This window comes from Equus caballus, chromosome 1, assembly GCF_041296265.1.
Source record: "Equus caballus isolate H_3958 breed thoroughbred chromosome 1, TB-T2T, whole genome shotgun sequence".
NCBI classification, from domain to species: domain Eukaryota; kingdom Metazoa; phylum Chordata; class Mammalia; order Perissodactyla; family Equidae; genus Equus; species Equus caballus.
In genome coordinates, this window is record NC_091684.1 from 182,716,218 (window position 1) to 182,734,269 (window position 18,052).

An 18,052-nucleotide genomic window follows, 5' to 3' on the forward strand; every position below is an offset into this window, starting at 1 on the left:
GATATCACTGATGAACATAGATGCAAAAATCCTCAACAAAATTTTGGCAAACCGATTACAGCAATACATCAAAAAGATTATACACCATGATCAAGTGGGATTTATACCAGGGACACAGGGATGGTTCAACATCTGCAAGTCAATCAACGTGATACACTACATCAACAAAATGAAAAACAAAAACCACATGATCATCTCAATAGATGCAGAGAAAGCATTCGACAAGATCCAACACCCATTTATGATAAAAACCCTCAGTAAAATGGGTATAGAAGGAAAGTACCTCAACATAATAAAGGCCATATATGATAGACCCACAGCCAACATCATACTCAATGGACAAAAGCTGAAAGCCATCCCTCTGAGGACAGGAACAAGACAAGGGTGCCCACTTTCACCACTCCTATTCAACATAGTACTGGAGGTGCTGGCCAGAGCAATTCGGCAGGAAAAAGAAATAAAAGGAATCCAAATAGGTAACGAAGAAGTAAAACTCTCGTTGTTTGCAGACGACATGATCTTATACATAGAAAACCCCAAAGAATCCACAGAAAAACTATTAGAAATAATCAACAACTACAGCAAAGTAGCAGGGTATAAAATTAACGTGCATAAATCAGTAGCATTTCTATACACTAACAATAAACTAACAGAAAAAGAACTCAAGAACTCTATCCCATTCACAATCGCAACGAAAAGAATAAAATACCTTGGGATAAACTTAACCAAGGAAGTGAAGGATCTATACAATGAAAACTACAAGACTTTCTTGAAAGAAATAGGCGATGACATAAAGAGATGGAAAAACATTCCTTGTACATGGATTGGAAGAATAAACATAGTTAAAATGTCCATACTACCTAAAGCAATATACAGATTCAATGCTATCCCAATCAGAATCCCAAGAACATTCTTCACAGAAATTGAACAAACAATCCTAAAATTCATATGGGGGAACAAAAGACCGCGAATTGCTAAAGCAATCCTGAGCAAGAAAAACAAAGCCGGCGGAATCACAATCCCCGATTTCAAAACATACTACAAAGCTACAGTGATCAAAACAGCATGGTACTGGTACAAAAACAGGTCCACAGATCAATGGAACAGAATTGAAAGCCCAGAGATAAAACCACACATCTATGGACAGCTAATCTTCGACAAAGGAGCAGAGGGCCTACAATGGAGAAAAGAAAGTCTCTTCAACAAATGGTGCTGGGAAAACTGGACAGCCACATGCAAAAGATTGAAAATTGACCATTCTTTTTCACCACACACCAAAATAAACTCAAAATGGATCAAAGACCTAAAGGTTAGGCCTGAGACAATAAGTCTTTTGGAAGAGAATATAGGCAGTACACTCTTTGACATCAGTTTCAAAAGAATCTTTTCGGACACTGTAACTCCTCAGTTGAGGGAAACAATAGAAAGAATAAACAAATGGGACTTCATCAGACTAAAGAGCTTCTTCAAGGCAAGGGAAAACAGAATTGAAACAAAAAAACAGCTCACTAATTGGGAAAAAATATTTACAAGCCGCTTATCCGACAAAGGGTTAATCTCCATAATATACAAAGAACTCACACTGCTTAACAACAAAAAAACAAACAACCCGATCAAAAAATGGGCAGAGGACATGAACAGACATTTCTCAAAAGAAGATATGAATATGGCCAATAGACACATGAAAAGATGTTCATCATCGCTAATCATCAGGGAAATGCAAATCAAAACTACACTAAGATATCACCTTACCCCCGTTAGATTGGCAAAAACATCCAAAACCAAGAACGACAAATGTTGGAGAGGTTGTGGAGAAAGAGGAACCCTCATACACTGTTGGTGGGAATGCAAACTGGTACAGCCACTATGGAAAACAGTATGGAGATTTCTCAAAAAGTTAAAAATAGAAATACCCTATGACCCAGCCATCCCATTACTGGGTATCTATCCTAAGAACCTGATAACAGATATCTCAAGAGTCCGTTGCACCCCTATGTTCATCGCAGCATTATTTACAATAGCCAAGACGTGGAACCAGCCTACATGCCCAGAAACTGATGATTGGATAAAGAAGATGTGGTATATATACACAATGGAATACTACTCAGCCATAAAAAAAGACGAAATTGGCCCATTCACAACAACGTGGATGGACCTCGAGGGTATTATGTTAAGCGAAATAAGTCAGTCAGAGAAAGACGATCTCTATATGACTCCACTCATAGGTGGAAATTAGTATATTGAGAAGGAGATCTGATCGGTGGTTACCAGGGAAAAGGGGGGGTGGGGGGAGGGTACGGAGGGGGAAGTGGTGTACCCACAACATGACTAACAAAAATGTACAACTGATATCTCACAAGCTTGTAATCTATCATAACATTAATAAAAAAATAAATAAAAAAAAAAAAAGAAAATACGCAAACTTATTTACTTCTGGACTATGAAAGTAAAAGGATTGCTTATCAGTATTTTCTAAATTTTCTATAATGAACATGTATATTTTTATAATTTAAAAAAGTAAATAGAAAGCGCTGATTCTTTAGGGACAGTACACTTCTATATAAATTGGTACCATGATGATTGCCTGTTTTTAATAAACTGCCATTTAGTGATAGTCTTCCATATATTAATTTTATATTAATTATCACAGGTGTTATCCCTATTTTCTGCAATCTTTGAAAGGTTAGGTAACTTTCCCAAGGTCACATAGTTACAGTGGGTCGTAACTGAGGTTCATGTCAGTTCCGATTGAGTTTAAGGCTCATGCTATTAACCTCTACACCAAGCTGCCTTAATACAAAACCCAACAGTGTTTGACTCATTGACTTTCTAAGTTTAGTTCTAATCCATTCAAACTCATTTAGGTTGAAATTATTCTAATCTAGGGGATCTATGATAAAAATAAATTTGTCTATGAATATGCCTAAATCTGTGCACCCCTATTTGATGAGTATCCATTCAATGGTCTATATTGATGTGTACTATATTCAATATATATTTTTTTGACTCAGAGATTGCTTTGGGCCTATTTAACTCATGCATTCTGAGGAAGGTCTGGAGGCAGTCTAGAAGCAGTCTCCTTTGGCCTTTAGGAGTAGAACCCTAAATGATTCTTGGAAAGAGCAATATTATCTTTGGGCTGATCCTTACTAGTCTTGGCTATCTGGCTAGTTTCCAGGCACACTGGTTCTCAGTACAGAATTGCAGCTGTCAGGATGCGAAGGGGATTTGGGGGAAGCGGTACATGTATTGTGTCTGTGTGTGTCTGTGTGTTTATTAAAGGCTTAGTTCCTGAGGTTTGATTTTATTCAGGCCAGTGTCGTTTCACACCTAGCATATCTCAGAAAATACGAAAAGTGAGGCATCTCCCAGGATTTAGAGGGAAGAGTACCAACCAAAGAGTTGCTGGCCTGGCTTGAATCATGACTTTCATCAATTTATATACTCTGGACCAGCCTGTGAGAATCATGTCTGCCTTTTTAAGCCTAACTGAATTACTGTTCTCTATGAACCTAATTTTCCTTTCCTCTTATCATTGACTTGAGAACTCTTCTAAGATACTCTATGTTCTATCTTTTGTTATGGCTCATATCCCATAAACCACATAAACCCTTTAGGCTCCCATCTGAGTCCGCCTGTGCTTTGTCTTCCCTCTCCTTCCCGTTAAACTCCTTCACATAACTTGGGATCCCTCCTAAAAAACCTCATGTACTCAGTGTCCCCTCTTTCCTCCCTTTACTTTCCAGAGTCCCTGTCTTTACGTACATTTGACCCTCACTTAGAATGTCTGTCCTCCCCAATCAGTGAGTACTCAAAACCTGCATCTCCTTTATTTCAAATGTCTGCTTGCCATTTTCACCAAACCCGCAGTTGGGAATCACTTCTCCCCCTTTGGAATTCACATAGCCTTTTATTTGGACCACTCCTGCAGCACTTCTCATGTTCTCCATTCAAAACCTGCATAACTGTGTCGTCTTTGCTACCAGACTCTTACTCCCTGGAGGGCTAAGATTCTGTTTCATTCATCTTTGTATTTCTCACAGTGCCAAACTTAGTGCCTTCCTGTAACCACTCAGGAAATCTTGAATCAATGAATGTTTTATCTGTCTGTCTGTATTATCTTCCCCACTGGCCTGTAAGCTGCTTGAATGCAAGAATTTTTCCTATTCATCATAGTGTTTCTTCGAGTACCTTGGGCAATGACTTACGCAATTAATATTGATTGAATAAATAACAAAGCTAGTTGACTAGTTGTCACTGTTTATGTGAACAGATTTGTGCCTCCTTATCTTTCTTACCATCCTGCTAACTTATTCCTGTGACTTTTCCCACTCCGACTGCTTTCACCTGGGTGTTTTTCTGTGTATAAGTTAAAGAAAGCATTTATTAAAAACATACATTTTATTTCACTCTCTTTTTGAGAGGAAAATCCTTTCATTTTAGGGATTTATTTGTGCTCTCCTTTTTTCTGTCCTTTATAATATCCCTGTGGTCAGTGGATACCTTATAGTATTAACTGTGTTGGTGTCTGGGGTAGTAGTGTGCATGTGGGCGCTTGCTATTTGGTTACGTGCAGGCTCTGTATTAAAGTACTAGTGAGAATCACTAGCATTGCTTCACTGTAAGATAATAATCAATTCTCTTACTTACTTTCATACCTGTTTAGCAAGGTACTAGCTCCCTCTGTGACTCTTTTCCCTTACCTGTGGAACACCTGCCTACTCCACAGACTTATAAGGATCAAATGAGTTAATGAATGTGAGAGTTCCTTCTAAATGTATGGTATTTTTAGAAACTACTTGAACACTTTAAAAGAGTTTTTTTGGGTGGTGGTGGTGGTGAATTGTTGTGAATTAGAAAGAGCCTTTGTATCAACTTTGCATTTCTCCAAGCCATATTGAGAATGAAATTAAATTTTATACTTAGAAAGAGATATCCTTTTGGAAAATTCTTGGAGGCAGACCTGTACAAGCAAAAAGATCCTCTTTCTGAATGCTAATTAGCACCTCTTTTTGTGTGTTCCATTTTGTTCCGTGGGATGGATGACAAGCTCATTATAAGAAGAAACTTTAAAGAAAAAGATAGTCATCCTCTGTGTTAAAAGCATTGTGTAGCAATAACAGTGATAATGTATTGACAGCAGTGTTAGTGGCTAATGATTTAAATTTGAGCTTACATGGACTACTGAATCATTACATACTGCAAATACCTATAGTTGTAGCAATTGCTAGAGGGAAAGGAGACAGGATAAAGATGGAAAATAACCAATTATAGTCTTTGGATTTGCTCTGGTCTTGTTGAACTTGCCAAGGGGAAAAGGCAAAGTTGTCAGTATTGGTTTTATTATTTTTCTTACTCCCTTTTTTGTGTGTGATACAGTTTGCTGGGCTTTTGCTTGTTGTTTCTTTAGCTTGTAAATTAGTTGTTGCCATATACTGAATTGGATAAATTCCAGGGTTGACTTCTGGGTTGTTTGTTAATGCATAGTGATGAACTCTTGGGTATTATTGAACACTTAACTGCTCTTCCATAATAGAAGAGGATTAGTATTTCTTTGAGGAACATTATAAATTCCTTGAAAATTTTGAAAATATATACACTGTGCTAGTATTTGAATTCTAATAGATGTTACCTAAAATATTTTTCTTTCTTCCTTTGCTTCAACTGAGGTTCTTTATAATGACTATCTGAGGACTATCTTAATTTGATTTTAACTCTTTAAGTTAGGTGAAGGGTTTATGCTTCACATGAAATAGGTGAAGCATATTTTCTTTTTTAAGAGGCTGGAGAGTTTTATTATTTATACTAAGGTGCTATATTAGTCAGAGTCCTGGCAGGAAACAGATGACATACCTTAAAAGGAATTAACAGAACAGGGTTTAATGAAGGGGCTAGTTCAGAGGTGTGGACAGTATTGAGGAAATCAACAAGAGATGGTGAAGTACCCAGAGACTAGTGACAGTAGGAAGTTGTTACTGTCCCTCTGCCTGAAGGGGCAAGGGAGTGAACTGTGTCAGTGGAACCTGGCAACTGCTAGAGCCATGGAAGAGGGGCTGCATGTTGGAGCTGAGGCCACAAAGGAACACAGCCAAGGCCAGAACTCCTGCTAGGCAGGGAGGGAGCAGTGTATGAGGTAGGTGATAATGCTCCAACCTCTTTCTCGTCCCGCAGTCTCACATCCTGTTGGTACCTCCTGGTGGCAGATCCTTATTGGAATCCCTTTGGTAAGGAAACTCAGGTCCGCAGAGGTCAGCTGCTTGGGCACTGATTAGGACAGAGAGGGTTGGAGAACGAAGCAGGGCTTGAGGGGGGCAGAGAGTGGAATGCAGCAAAGGGAAAATAACCAGAACAGCTTCTCTTCTTCATGGTTGTTATACTCATGAATTAGTGGGCTGCAATAGATGAAATACAAAGCAAAGATTTCTGCCCTCTGTAAGTTTGCGAGCTAATACAGATACCAGTAGTACAGTCAAATCACGAAAACACGCCCTATCACAAGGCAAAATTGTACTGTCATCAAATTTATGAACAAAATGTTTATATTGCAGATTATCAGTGATATAAGTATATTTTATGTAGTGGGGAGTAGCAGATAGAAGAGTTTATTTTGATAGGATAGAGTTATGAAAAAAGGTTTCCTTTTACTTTATTAAGTAAAGATTGATACAGGAATGAAACTTTTGGAAATTATTCTTATAATAGAAGGGACAAAGACTGAGCAGTTGAGAGGGGAGCCATCATGGTCCCTTCTTTGTTCTCTCTCTTTTTCTTCCAGGGAAGGGCAGAAGTGGCACAGAAAACAGCCAGATAGTCCCAGTGTGGGCCGTTTTGATTTCTTTCTCCTAGAGGGGGAGAAGCCACTGTATATGGCAGAGTAGTCAGCTAGATAATATGCTGAATATCCATGGGGTCCAGAGAAGCTGCACTAGCAGACTGATATTATTACATCATGAAAGCGAGGTGGTACCCTTTCTTCCTGTTTAGGATCCTTCCTGTCTGGACCCTATAGGTAGAAGGAAAGCCAGAGGCCTTTCTGCCTCTCATTCATTTAATTGAGATGAGGTTGGAATTTTAAATTAAGCCATTTTAATATTTCAATCATTGTTTAAAGTGAATGGCATTTATTGCTTGTAAAGGGCATTGGGTCTCTTGCTGCAGTAGCTGAACTCCTATTCACTCATCAAAGATTCTTGAGAAAAAGCTGTACAAGTCCACACTAGTGTTTTCCCCTCCACTAGTAGTTTGCTTGGTGTAATCAATGATCTCTTTTACAAAAACACTCTTTCACTGCCAATTTAGACAGTAGTTTTTATATATGAACACCTCTTGGGGTTTGCAGGATCAGAAGCTTATTGTTGCCGTTGTTAAAGAAATGAATGACCATAGGCCATCACTTGAAATTGTTTCCTTAATGTATTTACTCTTTCAAAGCAGAAGGAACATAGTGGTTTCACTTAGGTAAACTAAATAAAATCTTTTATTTTTTCAAGTACTATATTTTTCCTTTCCTAATTGTTTTCAAATTTAGGAGTAATTCTTTAAAGGCATCCAATACTGATCCTTTGGAAAACCGTTGAAAACTCAAAGAAAAATATTTGGTGACTATGGATTTTATGGCTGTGTTTCCCCTACAATTTTGCAATTTCTAAGGACCTCAAACTATAAAGCTAGAAATATGCTTGTACCTTAAGGTGGAAGACTTTTGGTCATAGCTTTTCCTGGTATTCAGAGATCTTAAGTCTTCATTTATGTTTTCGATTTGCAGAATGGAAGTTTAAAGGAGACAGTCAGTTTTGGACTTCTTCCAGGTGCGGTCTTTCCATTCTAGTGTTGGCAGAGTTATAATTAATGGATATTTGGCAAGAATTACATGATGTAGAAGAGAATTATTGTTTTATTCATCAAGTTATAAAAATTCTTTCCAAAATAAATTTGTTTTATTGTTATACAAATTGTAGCCAAGTGTTAAAGTCTAAAAACTGTATTCCAGGGTTTTATGTTTTAGGGCATATCTGGTGTTCAGTCTGAAACTTCAGTCCTTGTTAGATTGGGAATCAAATAATAAAACTAAATATGGTACTATTAGTTAATGAACAACAGTGTTTCCAATCTAAATTTAAGAAGAAATAAATTTTTTAGGGCTCTTGCATTTATTTGGGTCAACATATATTATAGGTAGAAGTTACGGTGTATAAGTTAACATTTCAAAGAAATAGCCTGAGAATTAACACCTTCTGAACTATGACGTGGGAAGACCTAGGATTTTAAAAGCTTTCCCAAGTGATTCTTATATAGTCAGCTTTCAGAATCACTCTGTCTAAACCAACTTATCTAATGTTTGAATTCCTTCATCATCTAGCCTGTGTTTGGAGGTAAAGCTTCTGAGATGGTTCATTTCTGAGTACTTCCTTTGTGATATGCCTGACAGCTGAAATCCTTAATGTCTTAAAATTCAGTGAATAGTATAATGGTCAAGGGGTAGTCAGATTTCTATTAAAAACTACTTTTAAATACATTAAACATTTGTATGTAGAAAAAGTAGAAGTCTCACAACCTATCATTTAAAAATTTTTGCACTTGCTCATAGATATCAGAAATTTGATCAGAATCTGAAGTATAACTCTGAAGAATTTCTTCATATCTTAAGTATGACAGTATTTGGGAATGGAGCAGAGCTTTTCCATTTAAAGTTTCAGTCTCTATTTCCTGAAATATACCTGGTTAAATAAAGTTAGGGCAGTCGAGGAGTAGCAAGTCTCCTCTCTGGAGTTTATATTAGAGAAAGACCGTGTATAAAAAGCAATGTGTTCCATTATTAAACAAATAGCCTTTGGTGGTGGCTCATTGCAAACATGGGCAGGCTGAGCTATATGCATATCTAACAGAATTTGAAATGCAAAATACCAAATCTAAGAGTCCAACATGAACAGACGCTCACAGAAGAGCAAAAGCGCTTTCTGAGTTGTAGAAACGTATCTATACAACAGGTAGCTTCCCCGAGGTGTTTGCTGATCAGCATAAAGATGGATTCAAGGGGCTGGCCCGGTGGCGCAGCGGTTAAGTTCACACGTACTGTGTCGATGGCCCGGGGTTCACTGGTTCAGATCCTGGGTGCAGACATGGCACCACTTGGCAAGCCATGCTGTGGCAGGCGTCCCACATATAAAGTAGAGGAAGATGGGCACAGATGTTAGCTCAGGGCCAGTCTCCCTCAGCAAAAAGAGGAGGATTGGCCACAGATGTTACCTCAGGGCTAATACTTCCTCAAAAAAAAAAAAAAAGATGGATTCAAGACTGAAAAGAAGAGAGAATTATATCTTAACTTTACTGGAGACATCAGCAGTTGGGGGAGGATGAGAATGAGAGAGAGAGAGAGAGAGAGCACAAAAGAGAGCCAGTGTGAGCATGAGAGAGCTGTTTGGTTCCAGCCTCGACTCTTAAAAATCTCTGAAAGCCTCACTTGTGCCCAGTGATTCCTCGGTGAACACAGTGCAGATAGCCCTGGTGAATGTTTTGTTAACATCATTGAGGTGAGGTGATTGGAAGCCCATTACCTGTTGACTCTGTTATTGAAGAGCTGATCTTTGTCCCTAAACAGCAGATATGCATCCAGATTCCTTTGATGAACTTGAATTCTTAATTAAACTTTCATAGTGCACACGCTGTCTCTTACCAGTGACTTTGAAATACTGTGATTTCCACTAATTATTTTGTTTTATAATTCTTTTTGGCAGCAGTTGACTTAATTTCCTGTAACAAAAGTCATTTCTAAAGTGGGCAAAATAATGATTGATCTGTAAATTAATAAAATACATCCACTTTCTGACTATAGTCAATTCTCTATTCTGTTGGAATGGAGCATAGAGTCCAAAACAGTGATTCACGAAAGAATTATTTATATTTCCTATTCAAACACAGTCTGTGACTTCATTTGAGGTGAATTTACCTTTTTAATCATGTTGTACTTAATCTGATACTAATATTGGTGGACATTCCTTGATCTTACAGCAAGTAGTGTTTGTAATTCAGGAAGTTCGGGGGTTGTAGAAGAGAAAGACGGGAGAACTAAAAGAATACTGAAGCCAGTCTACTTTATGGTTAATAAACAATTGTATGTTTGATGTTATTTATGTTAAGCTAGCAGAAGTTGAATGATTGTATCCTTTTGCTGCAAGTATCTTTAAATAAATCAGGGAGAATCAGCAGAACTAAATATGAAAGCACTGTGAACATTAAGAATAGCAGTTAATTTGTTCTTTTAAGTCTTAGTTGAGTTTACATTGATGTGCTCAAGAGTTGTAAGGTATAGAATTACTCGTCCTAGTCTGATTAAACAGATTTTGTTGCACATATTTATTAGGTTCCAACACTGAAGTTCTCAATCAAGCTTGGGAACTAGATACAATTTATGCCCTGGAGACCTAGAATGACATAGTTGAGTAGTTCCACACTGGTGTAATTATGATCAGCCTAACATCTGGAACAATCAGTTTGAAATGTTTAACTACTCTGAACTCTGATCCAAATTCAGATATGCAGTTATAAATAGATTTTCCTCTGAATACTCAAGAGAATTAGCAATTAAGACAATACTCTAAATAATTATTTTTTAGGATGTTTACATATTTTCCAGAATCTGCCAGACAGTTAACCTTCTATAGAGAATCTCAGCTGATAAAAAGCCTTTTAAAAAGATTGCAACTTGGGAAATAGCATTTGAACAATATTATTTGTTTGGACTTAGATATTTACCCTAGAAAATGAGTAGAAAATTCTCCAAAGGGTTCTTGAGATAGGTGTTTTATGATACTGTGTTTATACCTCCAGAAGATAATTCTGTTTATTGCAAAGTAAACATTCTCTTTGTTGCTACTGACATTCCTTATGGTCAGTAGAGGGAGCACAAGTTTTCTAACAAACCTTCCATCACAAAATTGAAGTGACATCATCAGTGATGGTATAAAGGGGAAAAAATCTAGGCTAGTTTTATTGGTTCATGTTCCATGATCCCTGAGAAAAATTAAAATATATTAAGGAGAAAGCCAAGAACCAAAAGATAAAATGTAATATCAGGTTTGGAGACCATATTTTAAGTTGAGATATATTAACAAGAAAAAATGGACATAATTCCTTTAAAATTCAAAAATCTGGGTTGTGATGCACAGATTGATTAATGGTTAAATTTAATTTTACTGGAGGTTTTGTTTGTTTTTTCTTTGCTTTATTTCCTTATCACAAATTCTAAAGATGATTGTAGGGCTGTCTGAAATGGTTACTTACAAGTTATGTTAAAATTTGGTACAGGAAAAGAGGTAGTGATTTATGTGTGGGCCAGTTATGTTTTTGTATTCTTTATGAACAGCTAGAAATTTCTTTCTCAGAGCAGTGTCCTAGAGACTGATTGTATTGTGATTAAGGACTTATTCATTAGTTAAGAACATATATTTCAGCAAAAAATACCTTGTGCCAAAAAATCTTATAAATGAAGCTGGTGGTTCCAATGGAATGTTTCCATGTTTTGTGAGCATTTGATAGGACATGGAAGATGGTTGTTGTCCTTGTGAAAAAGTTGTTTTTAATTGATTTGAGAATTGTGCTATTTAGATTATTCTACCAAGAAACTCAGATGGCATGGATGCTTATTTGTGATACTGTGTTAGGGTTAAATACAGAGAACCCCAAGTCATTTAATCGCTGTCTTTAGGATCTTATAGCTATAAACAAAATTTTGTAGCTGAACATTTTTATAACACTTTTACATCCTTTTTTTTTTAATGGAACAGCTCTTTAAATTAAATAGGACCAATGGAAACAGGTTTATTTTATAGAGACGTTAATTGAGATGTGTTGAGATTTAGTGAGCTATTCAAGGTTGTATAGCATATTACCATAGTGAACAAAACCAGAATCCAGAGCTCTTGACTCCTAGTTCAAGGAGTTGCCAACTAAGAGTTCATGCAGCAGTAGTCTAGGATGGATGATTTGAAAATACAGGAAAATTGTTTAAAGCACCAATCCTTTGTTAAGTGCCTATTTTGTGCAAGGCCTTGTGTCATTAATTTTGATAAAAAATGAGAAAAATCATAACTGTCCATGAAGCTATATTGTGTAGTGGTAATGCAAATAGTAGACAAAGAGTATTTAAAACAATAAAATGTTTATATCATATGAAAGCTAAAGATACTTTTTAGGGCTAATGCAATAGAAAACCCGCTGTATACTAGTATATAGTTAAGGAGAGAATTTGGAGGAAATAGCCAAGGGAGTTTTGTTGACATGCAAAGAGAATGGCTCTGAGACTGAGGCCATAGTTCTTGCAGGAGGTAGCACTTCCCATTCATTTAAATGAGTTTACTGAGGCAGTCAGGTTGAACAGGGCTGGTTTGGAAGTTACAGTTAAGAGGGAATGCTAAATCATATAATCAGAGATTTAGCTGAGACCTTGGAGGCTATGTAGTCCACGCGTTAATTTTACAGCTAAGGAAACTGAGACCTAGAGTGATTCTGAGTTGTGTGCCCAAGATTAGTCACATAGCTAGATGGGGGCAAAACTGGAATTAGATCCCTTCCAAATGCTTGGAGATGAAAAAACAGTGAAATAGATTGATAATAGAATCTAGAAGGTGGCAAATTGTGGAAATATATTGGATGTGTGGAGTAGAGTTGAGTATAATTTTTGCAGAGATGTGATTTCCATCAATCTTTAAAAGAGAGGAAAGAGAACTGTTTTTGGTTTCTTGGACAGAGTACATCAAAATAGAAGGATATAGTGATGCAGGGAACAGTTTGAAAAGTAGCATGAACTGCCTGGTGGCAAATATGAAAATGACCTTCCCAGCAACTTCTAAGACATTTCTTTAATAACAATAATAAAGATGATGATGATATTAACAACAACAGCAGCTACCATTTATTGAATGTTTACATTGTGTCCAGGCTTCATGTCAAGTGTCTTATGGACATGAGTTGATCTAATTATTTCTCACTGTGACCTACGTATTACTATACCATTTTGTAGATGAAGAAACTGAATCTCAGAGAGATTAAGTTATTACTCTAGTCACACAGGTAGTTGGCTATGGAGTAAAAATTTAATTTCTGATTCTGTTTGAATTCCAAAGCTAGTGTTTCTCAAACTTGAGTCATGAATGGACCTTCCTTCTATAGGAAAAATAATCTATCCCATACCCTATGTTGACTTATTTTTATTATAAGACAACTTAACTAGGTGTAAACATAAATCCCTTAAGCTCATAGCTCTTACATAATTCAAAAAGAACTTTAAAAAATTATGAATTAGGGCCGGCCCTGTGGCCGAGTGGTTAAGTTTGCGCGCTCCGCTTCAGCGGCCCAGGGTTTCACTGGTTAGGATCCTGGGTGTGGACATGATACTGCTTGTCAGTCTACGCTGAGGTGGCGTCCCACATGCCACAACTAGAAGGACCCACAACTAAAAATATACAACTATGAACTGGGGGGAATTTGGGGAGAAAAAGCAAAAAAAAAAAAAAATTGCAGCAATTGATAGCTCAGGTGCCAATCTTTAAAAAACAAAACTTATGAATTAAAAGAAGCAAAACTTACATAATCAGTAAAATTCAAATTAATAATATAAATTTAATGTGAGGGATGAAATTTTTGCTCAAGTGAAAATACTGATTGCAAGATCAATTTGTAGCTAACTCCTGTGGCGCAGTTCTTTTCAGTTTAGCAGCCCGTATGGCCACGTGCTTTGTGATAACTTGGTTCTGCTGCCAATTTTCTCTGTTCTGATTCCTTTAAAATATCCCTTCAGACCATACTTTGTAGTATCATTTGACCTTCACTTGGTGCAATCGGTTGTTTGTTGTTAATCCCACCTCTGTTTTCATTAGCTGTGATGAAGCTCTGCCACTTGGTGCCAGTTTGATGGTTTGGGGCTCTGCAATGTCTTGGCAGTGTGTATTTAGTTATAAGATGATAGCCATCCAGGTGATATAGAATATGTTTATGTCAATTATTTTTCAGGTTATTTTCTAGAAGAAACCGCAAAATTTAAGAAATTCACAGACTCTGCAAATCATAACCAGGCCTCTCGTGTTTCCACTTAAAGAAAAAATTGCACTGCACTTTCTCTCAAAACACTACATCATAGAACCATCTGGTTTCTGCAGGGTAACAGTGGACAGCCAGGAAGGCTTCCCTCGCCACCTACTTTCCGTGCTGCCTTAGTTCAGGCCACCACTGTTTTGCATCTGAATTTTTGACACAGCCCATAGTTTTACCTCCACCAAACTTTTCTCCACAGTGTATTCCACACTAGTGACTTTTCTATAATACAAACTTTCAGGACTCAGCTTAGGAATCACCTCTGTCTGGAAATTTTCCCCTATTGCTTCTCCTTATCTCCTGCTTTCTCATCCCATCCCCATTATCACCTTCACCATCCTCTCCCCTAGGTTGAATTAGTTCTCTTTCCTTCATTCCTCCTTTATAAGTAACACCCAATGCATACCTCTATTATAATTCTTAGCACTTCATGTTGTAGTCTTTAATTTTTTGGTCTCCCCAAGTAGACTGTTAGCTTCTTAAAAGTAAGGTCTGCCTTGTGCATCTTCTCACTAGCATGTTGTCTGAATGGGAAAGCAGGTTCTGATGATAGGGCTGTGATCTTGAATCACTGGTCAGTCAGCTGTAATTTTAGCAGTGAGGAGCCAAAAATAGGCAAGAGCAAAGTAGGCATTTCCTCATCTTTCCCATTCATGTATGTAAAATTTATACAAATTACCTAAATAGTTAATGTAGTAGACCCTTTTAGCACATAAGCAACATAATTTTGGAAGTAATTTGTCCATAAAGAATGAAATGATGGCCTCATTTTGCTGTCCTTTTGTTTTGTGTTCTTTCATTAGGTGCTGTGATTGTCTCCACGCCCCAGGACATTGCACTGATGGATGCACACAAGGGTGCTGAGATGTTTCGAAAAGTCCACGTGCCTGTAAGCATTTACAGTGAATGCTTGAGCCCCTTGAGCTTGTTGCTCAAGAGAGCAGAACTGAGACTAGGGAGGCATAAGTCCCCCTTCAGTTCTCAGAAGAAAGAAACTCTGTATATAATGCACACACTCTCATCACCTTCTTTACCATAAATAGAAGGTCCTTTTTCCTAGTGTGCCTCAGCAAAAGCAAGGGGACTTGTACCAGAGTACGGTTTGGAACAAGTGTTTCAGCGCAAAGCCAACATGATGCTTCCATCTACATGGCTCTCCAGGGCCCTGGCTTAATTTGGGGACAGATTTTAGAGTTCATACAGCAGAGCTTTTTAGACGTCAGCTCATGGTTTAGCTGGAGGGGAATCTCATGATTCTCTCTCCCTGATTCTCTGCCACCTGTGCTCCCCTCCTCCCAGATTGTGTATGTTCACTTTGCGTTTGCTTTGATGTGGAGAGAATTCATAGCTCTTGTTCAATTCTTCAGTGAGACTGTGACATAGTATAAGGTCCAATGATGTGTTAGAATGAATGCACTCTCAGGGGAGCTTTCACCAGGGGTTTTCTCCCAGGAGCTCCTGGAAAGTACACAATAGTGGAGTAGTGGAGTTGAGACGATCCTCTTGGACAAGCACCTCTTCTCCCTTGCCTGTTAGTGCAGAGGTGTGTGCACTAGCAAGCCGGGAGCTGTGGATCGGAGCAGCCTGCTCCTATGAGAATTGAGGAGCCTGGTGAGGATGAGGCCTGTGTGCTTACCCTCCGGCTGATCTGAGGGTATTCTCATGAGCGGGGGTAAAATTGTGATCAGAAGGTGTTCTAGGGCCAGCTTTCACATGTAGATTAAGAGTGACAAAATCCCCGTGGTGTTCCATGTTGTGAATTTTAGCTTGGAAAACTTTTAAAGCCATGGTAACCAAATGCCCGCCTCAGACAGGTAACTCTCTCCATAAAGCTTAGTTTGATCAGTGTGACTTCCTGTTGTGCCCTCCGAGATAAACTAGATGCAACTAGATGTGCCTACCCAGACAACTAAATAAAGCTACTTATATGGATTTTAAAATATAAATCAGGAAAAAGTTAGAGACAGGGCTATCTACCAAAGATTATGGGAACAAGTAATCCATAATCCTTCTTTCTGGCAGAAATTAGATACCAGGGCTAATGATCTGTTACTGCCCCTTGAAGGTCAGGACGATAGCCATTCCATCAGCACGTAAGCGAATGCTTAACTTCTCATCCCATAAGACGAGGGTGGAGGCACACGTCCAGCTCATCAAAAATATCATGAAAACTTTGAGGGAAAAGTTTTAAAAAGAGCAGAAGCCAGAACATTTTCTCCCTGTAAATTATCATTTTGTCCACCAAGGGACCATTTCAACTGATGCTGTCACTTGGGGTAGCTGTGGCTGTGGGGAAGGCCCTGCGTGCACTTTGCTAGTTGGGGGTCTAATGACCATAGTTGCCAAATGCAGCATCTGTACCTTTCATTCCTTATGTTATTGTCACTTCCGTTATAGGGCTTTTAAGGGGCTTTTTTAAATATTATGACTTATAGGGCAGCACTTGAGCCTTACTGCCCTCTAAGTCAAGAGGCAAACAATCTCATAACTGCTCTCACGGATTTTTCTCCAACTCTGGGACAGAGAACGTGGGACAGAGAAGCGTTGTGGAACGTAACAGTGGGGAAGAGGGATGGTCACTAAGTCCAGGTTAGGCTATTGCTAGGTGGATACCACTGAAGGATAAAAGTTGAGGATATCAGCAAGGAAGTATTGTGAGGCAGTATTCCAAGTGGAGGATCTTGGGCTTCATAAGGCTCATAGGACTAGTGCAGGATTAGTTAGGGAGGGAAAGAGCTGTTTGTGATCAGAAAATTAATGCTGGAGTTTGTTTGCAGAGTTGGAGCAGTTCTGGGTCATGACAGGGTCCAGGACGTGGTTGGTCCTGGGTGTGTGAGGCTGAAACGGAGTGGAAATGAATGTCATTGGAAATACATAATCCCTCCATGTTCGCTTTTTTGACATCATCCTGTGTCTTTATTAGAGCCCTCTTTTTTTCACCACTAACTTTTCATTATTTGCCCTGTAAACAGCAAAAACTTTGAAAGGAGGTAAAATATCTTAATCATCTCTTAAACGTATAGAATAAGATAGATGCTTAGTAATCTTTGCACGTAAATGAGTGAGAACTTTCCAGCAATGAGCTCTGTAAGCAGTTGGACAAGCACGGTGCATTGTAAAGGGAATCCTGGCTATGAGTGGGATGTGGGTTTGATGACCTCTGAGATCCTTCTAGCACTTACGAGCCTTGAAATCTAAGTAATGGTAAAGCATTTGAAGTCAGAAAGTGTTCCATAAATGCAAAGGAGAAATGTTATGCTTTGTTTATGCCACTTTATTTCATTTTTCTCCTGGTTTTTAGTCTTGCTCTCTGTTTTTTTCCCCTTTTGAAATGCATTAGTTACCATGGAAACAATGACATCATTGGAATTCATTGGTATGGACAGAGTTTAGTAATGTCTACAAGAACATTTTGAAGTTAATTTAAATGATTGCTTAAACTCAGGGCTCAGATCCGGGAAGGAGAAGAAGAGGTGAACTGTTAAATTCTCTGTTCTCTGCCTGAAATGATGTCAGCTCTGCCAAATCCTTGATTATCTCAGTATTTGTAGATAGACTATTTTTAAAAAAGTAATTTAAGATTTTCAATCTTATGTATTATTAGTGGTGAGTATTTTATGTGTTGTGTCATTCTCACCCATTTTTGGTGGGCTTTTTCTACAAAGGAGGCCCGGGCACCTCAGTTTGGAGCCCTTCCCCTTCCAGGGGAACTTTTGCAGTCACGGGGATTCCACTGTCCAGCCCTTCCTTCTTAGGTAGTCCCCTTCCCAGCTCCCGAAAGTATACTAAAGTTTATTTCCTCTCTTATTGCTTTGTACATAAGAGATCACTTAGTTAATTTTAATCCAATAAACAGTTACTAGTTTATTTATTCTACGAATACATATATACTGATGTTGAGTGCCTTCTATAAGCAAAATACCGTGATAAGTAAGCTCCATTGGTGATTTAAAGTAAGCTCCAT

General features: G+C 38.1%; 1 protein-coding gene across 6 annotated transcripts in view; it reads left to right on the forward strand.

The window, feature by feature from the left end:
- NUBPL (NUBP iron-sulfur cluster assembly factor, mitochondrial) overlaps window positions 1-18,052 on the forward strand; it is a 211,704-nt gene that overhangs the window by 168,069 nt on the left and 25,583 nt on the right. For all 6 annotated transcript variants that reach the window (XM_001490020.6, XM_070241658.1, XM_070241649.1 and 3 more), the window contains one exon: window positions 14,892-14,977. In XM_001490020.6, coding sequence (XP_001490070.1) covers window positions 14,892-14,977 — 86 coding nt within the window. The remainder of the gene's footprint in view (window positions 1-14,891; window positions 14,978-18,052) is intronic.